The sequence below is a fragment of the Priapulus caudatus genome, unplaced genomic scaffold (assembly GCF_000485595.1).
Source record: "Priapulus caudatus unplaced genomic scaffold, Priapulus_caudatus-5.0.1 Scaffold65, whole genome shotgun sequence".
NCBI lineage: Eukaryota > Metazoa > Priapulida > Priapulimorpha > Priapulimorphida > Priapulidae > Priapulus > Priapulus caudatus.
The window spans coordinates 343,764-353,335 of record NW_014577126.1 but is presented as its reverse complement, the minus strand read 5'-3'; the positions used below and the strand labels follow the sequence as shown (position 1 = coordinate 353,335).

General features: G+C 49.7%; 1 protein-coding gene across 1 annotated transcript in view; it reads left to right on the top strand.

Moving 5' to 3' along the window:
• LOC106821243 (protein rhomboid-like) overlaps positions 1-9,572 on the top strand; it is a 47,520-nt gene that overhangs the window by 20,410 nt on the left and 17,538 nt on the right. Inside the window, exon 5 of the mRNA XM_014825959.1 lies at positions 9,227-9,339. Within this exon, the coding sequence (XP_014681445.1) occupies positions 9,227-9,339 (113 nt within the window). The remainder of the gene's footprint in view (positions 1-9,226; positions 9,340-9,572) is intronic.

The window sequence follows — 9,572 nt, the reverse complement described above, 5'->3', positions numbered from 1 at the left end:
CGTCGTACGTCGTACGTGTTCGTCGTAGTGTCGTGTGTGTGTGTGTCGTGTGTCGTGTGTGTGTGTGTGTGTGTGTGTGTGCATGTGTGGGCGTGTGAGTGCGTGTGTGTGCGCGCTTGCGTTTGTGTGTGTGTGTTTGTGTGTATGTATGCGTGCGTGTGTGTGTGTGTGTGTGTGTGTACGCGCGTGCGCACGCGTTTGTGTGTGTGTTTGTGTGAGTGTGTGTGCGCGTGTGTGTGTGTGTCAGGCTCAGGCAACCCCTCGTCCATCTGTCGTTCATCTCGCGATGCCAGTCGATGCTCGCATTAGCATTTTATTGTCGGTATTTCATCTCCATTGCTCTTATCGCATGGTAATGTGCTGGCAGTCACAGCGACATAGTCAAATTCAAACACGGCGATGTACACGTGTGTCACACGTGCTGCCGACACGAGTGCACGTGTGTGGTTCCAGAGTTAGCTTTGTTCTATAGGTGATTGTCGCGGGGTTGTCGGGAGACGCGGTCGTAGCAACCTCCTAACTGGCCACTCTGCATTGTAAAGGCTGAATGACGATCCACGTGCGCAATTAGATCTTTATCTTCACCTCTTCCCCAACTCCAACTGCTCTCCCTAGCCTGACTGTCCACTCACCTCCCTATCCGGCTGTCTCACCCACCCCCGGCCTGGCTGCCCCCCCCCACTCGGCTGTCGCACCTCTCCCGGCCTGCCTGTCCACCCACCCCTACCAGGTTGTCCCACCTCCCCCGGCCTGACTGTCCACCACCCCCTACCAGGCTGTCCCACTTCCCCGGCCTGACTGTACACCCATCCCCTACCAGGCTGTCCCACCTCCCCCGGTCTGACTGTCCACCCACTTCCCCACTCGGCTGTCCCACCTCCCCCGGCCTGACTGTCCACCCACCCCCCTACCAGACTGTCCACCCACCCCCCTACCAGGCTGTCCCACCTCCCCCTTACCCGGCTGTCCCACCTCCCCCGGCCTGACTGTCCCACCCACCCCATACTCGGCTGTCCACGCTGCAGGTATCCATTTCCCCGCAATTCTCTGCTGACGGTCGTTGTCACGTTAATATAATCATGGCCAGTTAACCCCATTATGTGGCGCGCGACAGTAACTCTTTCTCCGCGGCGCGCGCGCGGCTGGGCGGCGGCGGCGGCGGGGAGCGTCACTCAGCTATACCTGTGTCGTGGTGTCGCGCACCTGTCCGCTATAAGTGCAGGCCCGTGCAAGGTGCATCCGCCTGGTGCCGCATGTCAGAGCGCCATTGTCTGCGGCCAATTACACGAACCCATCTCACCACGGGTGCCCGGCACACGTCTTTTCTTTGCCTCCGGCATGTTACACACGCAGACAGAGAGACAGACAGACAGACAGACAGACAGGGAGAGCGATAGAGAGAGAGAGTGTTTGTGTGCGTGCGTGAGTGTGTGTGCATGCGTGCGTCTCAGATAGGTAAGGATAGGTGTAGGCGGCGAGACAGCCACCCAAAGAGAGACAGACAGACGGACGGACGGACGGACGGACGGACGGACAGACAGACAGACAGACAGTGAGCGCGCGCTAGGTAGAGACGTTATTTATAGGCTACATTGTCGCCGCGTGGCAAAGAATCGCGGGTTGTCAACCTATCAACCTGTCGTTCTTTATTCTTTCAGCCATCAAACGCGCGCACAGTAGGCCCTACGTACGTTTCGTAACGTACGTGTGTGTGTGAGTCGGTGTACTAGCTTTCAAAGTCCAGTCAGGAATATTCGTTATCACCCAAAGCGAAGGTGACCGCAGCACTCGCGGTTATGCTAACGTTTCTGCTTCCCTGTTGAGGCGTGTTCCCTCGTCAGTAATCTGTCCCTCGATCGCAGGACTTGTCACCGCTCAGGTGTGTTGCACGATGGCAGCCCGATAGCGTCCGCAAGCTGTCGCCATTGTGAATAAATCTTAAAGGCACTCGTGAAGATAAGCGAAAGATTAACTTGGGGTTACCGACCCTGCGCGCAGGTAATGGTAGTGATGGCGTGACGTCCACCCCCGTGCCTTAATTAGATAGGTGTAATCAAGAGACTATGAATTATTGAGGCAATTCATCCGTCCTTCTCTTAATGCGGTGCGTAATTTATTTATCAGCTTACGCGGGCTTTATATTGTATAACGGGCAGAATAGAGTCGACATCGTAATGTATGGCAACGCAGTGTTGCGTGTCTAGCCGCTGCATGGCGTTGCTGCGGCATGTTTTCGCCTTCCGCTCTATAATTATGTGTGTGTACGCTGTATATGCCTGATCATGAAGCCCTCACAGAAATAATTAGGTTAGATGCTCTGTCACTTCTCTGTTTTTCTGTATCACTCTCTCTCTCTCTATCTATTTATCTATCTATCTATCTATCTATCTATCTCTGCATGCGTGTGATTGTGTGTGTGTGCGGGTTGTGGCAGACCAGCTACCCAGTTGTTGCTCTGAAGCCATAAGGTAACCTCTCCCCGCTGAATAACGTATATATGGGAGGGCTGGCTGTGTACATGCCGGACTAACTATCTCGCGTGTAAACCCATAAAACCGCCGGCCACTAGCGCCATCCATTATCTGCCCGGCTGTCGCATGCACCTGGCTCCGGTGTCCACCATCCCTTGTCTCGACGCCAATTATGTCACATGTAGCTTCCCCGTGCTGCAAGTTAGCGCCAGTTGCTCTTATGTGTATTGAGTATTGACCTTATAGCATCGTCGCACGACAGCCGACGAAAAAAACATCTCGGAATCGAATCGCACGCGATCCAAAATAGAACGCGAATGAAAAAGTATCGAACGAAATATAGCATTAGCGGCGCAATGTGCTTACTCATCGTCCACCTTTAAGAAATACGTACGCACACACATACGCACAAACGCGCGCACATATGACTGCTTTCACATCGTCACAGACAGTTTTAAGTCGTGAATGCAATTTGAATTGAAGCCACCCACGTGCTGCGGGAAGCTTCGTCAATTTTGGCGAGCACATGAATTTACAAACACGAATGTTTCAATGTTGGATCAGAAATGCATATGACGAGATCGTGTATGGTTCTGCAGCTGCATTCTTATGAATTCTAATTAGTAAAAAATAATGTACTGTAATTAATAACTTGGCAGGTAAGTGAACCAGCTTGTCTATCAATGGGAAACAAGCGGGGTGCGTCTGACAAAGGATTTGGAAATAACCGCTGCGCCTTATTGTGTATGGTTACGTCCGCTGTAGACAGCGATGCAATATTCAGAAGCTGTTTCTATTTACTCAAATTAACAACAGCTGTCGGAAGAATACGCGCACGCGCAGATGAAAAGTATATTATTTCGTCACCTCTACTTATGACGTACAAAAATAAGCGCAAAGCACGCGAATCAGTATATACATGTTAGAGTAATTTTTTGTCAGCATTTATTTTTGTCGTTGGTTACCGGGGCGGGTTTGAGGAGCAATAATCACTTTCGAACAGTCTTGCTTGTGTTCTGTTGTGAAAAAGTGCTTGTTTCTGTATTAGAACGGTGTATAGGAAGTCTGTATTGCGGTGTGTGGGCAGGAGGTGTTAGTGGCTGAGATGTTGGGAGGTGATTCAGCGCTGCTGCAGGCAGCATATGGTGGGGGCTGGCCTTATGATGATGAGCCGCCCGGCAACAGATGCCACCGCCTTTCAGCAGGTTTACTGTCCGTGTTTAATTTATGTCTGCTCGCTCGCCGGTGGACGGATAAACCGCTGCTGCTACTACTAGTGCTGCGGCGGCGGCTGCCGCTGCTGATGCTGCTGCTGATGCTGAAGTGGCTGCTGTTGCCGCCGCCGCCGCTGCTGCTGCTGATGCTGGTTGTGGTGGTTTTGCTGCTGTTACTATTGCCGCCGCTGCTGCTGCTGGTGGTGATGTTGGTGCTGCTGCTGATTGAGGAGGTGGTGGTAGGGGTGTAATCGTGATGATGATGATAATGTGGATATAAAAGCTGCTGCTGATATTTGGTACAAGCAGAGTCGCAGGTGCGTTGTAAGTCACCCGATGGTTCCTCGCGAATGCAAGTCCTTCGTAATTCTTTTGCCGGCTTCTCACCGAGACCGTAACTCGACCCCGTCTCTCTCTCTCTCTCTCTCTCTCTCTCTCTCTCTCTCTCTCTCTCTCTTACAGACACACAGACACACAGACAGCCAGATATATAGTTAAATGGATAGATAATGCATATATGCATAAGAGATGTATATGGAATAGTGGTGTGGTAGATATAAATGTGTAATAGTGTTCTGCCAGTCAAGTGGATTAGGTACATATGGAAGTTGTGAAAGACAACTCTGACACAACAACGTGAAGGAAATTGTAACGATAATATTTGCTCACCATCTCTTCGTTAGTTGTTGGCCGGTTCTCAGCTACAATGGCAGCATCAACGCATCGCAGTGGGGGTGTGCTGTCAGGGGCACTCTGTTTGCAACCCTTTCATAACCTGTCCGCTCAATCAGCGGCAGTTACCCCTGACAAACATGCGCGGTGGCAAACATAGGTGGGTATACCTGTGGCTTCCCGTGTTTAGGTTGCGGCGTGGAGAAGGGGGTTAAAGAAGACTTGGGGGTCTTGTTTGCGCAGAGCACGCGCGGGCGATTAGTGTGGGCCACGCGTCGCTTCACCCTAGCAACATCCTCCCGCGACGAGAGAACAATGATACCATTGTCTCAGCATGCCGATATTTACATCTCTGGATAGCTTTCTTTCTCTGTGTGTCTCCCTCTCTCTTTTCTTTCGCTCTCTCTCTCTCTCTCTCTCTCTCTTTCTCTCTCTCTCTCTCTCGCTCTCGCTCTCTCTCTTTCTCTCGTGAGCCCTTCTCGTTTTCTCTCCCCTTCACTTTCTTTGCTCTCTCTCGCCCTCATTCTTTCGCTCCCTCTCCCCTCCTTCTCTCTCAGTCGCTCACCTTCCGTGCCCGCGGAACGTGTATTGTAGTGACAGGAGACGCGTGGCGCGGTTCTGCAGCGTTGAGATCACGCGAGCTCTTTTTCCTCTTCTCGTGTATCGCTAGTATATATACATAAGCATATATATATATATATATATATATATATATATATATCACGGGCATGCTGCTCCCGATTAGGCACCGCGTCTTTGCGCGTACATAGTAGTTCCTTTGTATCTGCGACTGGAGCCCTGCTACTTATAAAATCGTAGACAGTGTATTCTGTTTGCGTATTTCGCCGTATGAATGATGGAAAAAATTGGGCGTAATGGACTCGCTTTTTTCGATTTCTTTTTTTTTGCTACCTGGTGAAGTGCGCGCGCGTGGCCGCAGGGAGGTGCGTGCGCGTACGCTCGTTTCGTCTGCGCGTACTCGCCACCCCTTTGATGTTGAGTTTCAAACGGCGCGCCGGCGTGCTGCGACGTGTTTGTCGGAGGCAATAAGGGAGCTGGCTAGTCACAACCCGTTGTTTAACGGCGAAGCAAAATATTTACCCAGGCGTCGGGATAGTGCCGGCGCGCTAACGCAGCGCTAGATTACCCCAGTTTATTAAGTTCTCTCTCGCGTTGCGGTAAACAAACAACGAGAGGCGGCGGTTTTTCCCTCGTGCGAGTGTTCCCGCTTTTCCCTCTCTTTCTCTCCATCTCTCTCGCGCCGCGATGGCTGTATAACAAAGCTGTTAAAATGTTTTGAAACGAGCCGTTTACGCGGTGACCGTTTGTGTAATTGTGTTTAGTAAACAGCGGAGCGGCAGCGGCGGTGGCTATGTATATACGGAGCCAAGAGAGTGGGCGAGAGAAATAGAGAGAGAGAGAGAGAGAGAGAGAGAGAGAGAGAAAGATTGAGAGAGCTCCGCTGCCGGATTATATTATTGACGTTCTTCCATAATCTATTGCTATACTAAAAAACGTATTCCGGAATCACCGAGCTACGAATATCGAGATTACAACCATCATGGTTTAACGAACGACATTCCGTTAGCCATGTTAACGTTGATGAGCGCGACCTGCGGTCCGTGCGACCAGCACGTACGTCCCCACAGCCACGCTTGTCAAACTAACCGAGTTCCGAGTCCCGAACAATGGGCATGCGAAGGAAAATATAATATCCGATCATGGTCCCGCGGCGACCACGGTCAGGCGGGACTACTTGCAGTCTACGTGCTACTGACACTCTATAGTAACGCGATGCGTGAATGTATAGACAACACGAGGGAGAACGCATTGCGACAGCAAGACGCGTGCCTCGTCCTCATCCAGCAGGCATTGGTGACTGGAGTGCACGATAACGGCCTCAAGTGAGCCGCTGGACTAACAGTTGTTGCTGCTGGCCGCACGCATACGTGTACGCGCGCTCGTGTGCGATCATTATACGAACATTGTGTTCACTCACCGAGTGTTGTCAGCTGTTGATATAGTCGGCATTGTTGTGCCATTGTCCGAGGCGGCCGTGCAGACATATGGACGGCTGGCGGCAAGCTGTTAACCAACAAACACCGGCCTGTGACACGCAGGGGTTAAAGACATTTGCCGCGCTCACCGCCGCGCTGCGGCCGGGGTGGGGGCACGCATGCATGTATGCGTGTTACCCTGTGTTTGCTACCCGCGTGTTTATGGCGATTTACGATAGCTTTGTCGAAGCTCTGACTGAGCATTCAGACAGCGAAAAGGTGCGCTAAATTGGCATTTAGTTTGGTTTAGGATAAAATATTGACGTGGGGGTACTCGGCCGCGCATAATGGAAGCGGAAAACGAAATGTGTTGCTCGTGCAGCTTTTCTGCCCGTGAGCCTTTACTCTCCAGCGTGCACAACGAGTTAAATGACTGTATTTACGAGTTTCGTATAGGAATGGTGCGATGTCGCTGCTAAAAGCTTTTTCTATTCTGCAAGGCAAGTGCAGCACCTGTGCCCGTGCAAACACTACAGTTAAAGAGACGTCTCCCTCTGCAGCACATCTGAGTGCATTTAACGGGTTTCTCATCGCATAAAAAATGTTTAAATGAGAATGTGTCCATATGTCCTGTGGGTAATTGTTGAAAACAGACAGCATACCTGTCTTTTTTGGTTGGTTTCAATTACCTGTGTGTGAGACTTGCATGCTAGTAATAGTTACATTGTTGTGATAGCTGTCGGTCTGTGACTGTGGTGCCGGTGTGTGTCAGTAACATGTACGTAACACATCCACGTGTGCGACAGTTACCTTTGCGTAACAGTTACATGTATGTGACAGTTGTCAATGTGTCACAGTTCCCGTGTATCGCAGATACACTTATGCAACAGAAATTCTTGTGTGTCACAGTTACCCCTATGTCACAGCTACATGTCTGTGGTAGATACCTCTATGTAAGAATAACATGTTTGTTACAGTTACCTGACCGTGACAGTTACCTGCATATGGCAGTAATATTTATGACATGTGTGTGACAGCTACTCGTCTTTGACAGCTACCTGTCTGTGACAATTACCTGTTTATGACAGTTACCGATGTGTAACAGCTACTTGTGTGCAACAGTTACCTTGCGCTGCCGGGCCTTACCAATGCGATAATCATGTGCATCACCCATTTTTTCCATTTCTCACGGATTACGGAATGCGGTATACGTAGACGGCCACCGCATCCGTTTGTGTGCACTAAATGCGCGTAACCGATCGCGCGCCCACGACAGTCTGACGTCCAGGAAACCATCTCGACAAAAGATGCTCTTGTCATTGTTGCGTTTCTTTATGTAAATGCTCATTCGGCTCAGGTGCACTGAAAAGGATGTTGGTAATTTTTGTTGCCCGCGTATTATCTCGTTCTCCAGACACACGCATGCAGACAGGCGCGGCCCCGCGCGCGAGTGGTCCAGCGCTTTGACTGACGACCTTTACAACGTGCCTCTCTCACACAACGCCCTTTGTTGGCACCGGTAATTCTCTCCCCTGTGCGACGCAAATCGACGCAAAACTTTTGCATTTCAGTTTTTCTATTTAAAATTCATATCGTTGCGCTCCGGAGAGGTTGCCTGCGAACAATGGCCGTCTTTGTCGCGCGTCGATTTGTCCGCCACTACGTTCACAATGCCGACGTACTGCCGGAGATAAACGTCGGTGGGACGACGGAAAACGATATTTCCTGTCTACGAGCACCGAGTGAGTGTGAGCGCTAGCAGGCTATGCAAACTCGACTAGCGAATGTATTGGGGGAAAAGTGGTGGCTTTTGTGCTGGCGTGCCCCGATCATTTGCGCTGTGTTACGCTGAAGGGTGAAAGTTTATTTCGAGGAGGAGAGAGCGAAGAGGGCGAGGGAACGTGTGAAGGAGGGAGGATGAAAGGAATTTGTCCCATCCGCTTATATAGCAACGTATTCTGGCTCTTGTAACATGGAGCGAAATTTTGAGGAGCTATGTGTTGGCTGCGTTGCACTGGAATATGAGATAGGCTTTGAGGAGAAATTTTACGTTTTGCAGACAAACCTGAGTTGGGAATATCGGGGAAATTTATAGGGAGCAGGTTTGTTTTACATGTAGCATTCCCTGCAGGCAAACAGTGGGAATATCCAAGAGAGTTACGCGCGCACGTAGCCGGATTTGTGTGGCCGGTATTTCGCGTGTAAGACATTACCAGCTCGCAATCCAACACGCGTTCAAACAAATAATCTTTGTCAGCAAGATTGTTTCCTTAAAACGTCTGCATGTGATCCGTCATCTCCGTTAATGCTTTTCCGATTAATAAACTTCTTCCAAGCATCGCCAATCCTTGTTAAGCATTGCTAACTATTATCAAAATTTTCCAATGCTAATTACCCATTGTTAAGTATTGTCAGGAATTGCCAATGCTAATAAAGCATTGTTACGTATTTACAAAAATCACCATCATAGTTAAACATGGTTAAGCATTGTCATGAATTGTCCATCATAGTTAAACATGGTTAAGCATTGTCATGAATTGTCCATCATAGTTCCATCATAGTTAAACATGGTTAAGCATTGTCATGAATTGTCCATCATAGTTAAACATGGTTAAGCATTGTCATGAATTGTCCATCATAGTCCAAACATTGTTAAGTAAGTTCTTTCAAGTGTCTTCCATAACAGTTGTAGTCGGTGAAGTATTTTCCAAAGATTTTCAGACGCAGTTATGAATTGTTATACATTTCCAAGCATCGGTATGCATTTTCAAGGATTGTTCCGCATTGTTTATCACTTTTCGGCACTGTTGAGCGTTACCGAGATGTATCATCGTAAGATGACGCTAATTGGTCTCTTATTCTCGTCTTGCAGATGGATTCATTTGCTGTTTAACCTGATGGTACAGCTACTAGTCGGCCTGCCGCTGGAGATGGTGCACGGGTCATTCCGCATCAGCATCATCTACCTGGCCGGGGTTCTTGCAGGTAAGCTATATAGTCGGAACGCAGCAGACGAAAGAGAGAGAAATAGATAGACAGAGAGAGAGAAAGAGTAATCGGTAGAAGAGAGAGCGCGAGCGAGCCAGCGTGGGGGGAGGGGGAGGGAACGAGAGAGAAAGAGGGGAAGAGGAGATAGGGAGAGGGAGAGAGAGAGAGAGAGAGAGAGAGAGAGAGAGAGAGAGAGAGAGAGAGAGAGAGAGAGAGAGAGAGAGAGAGAG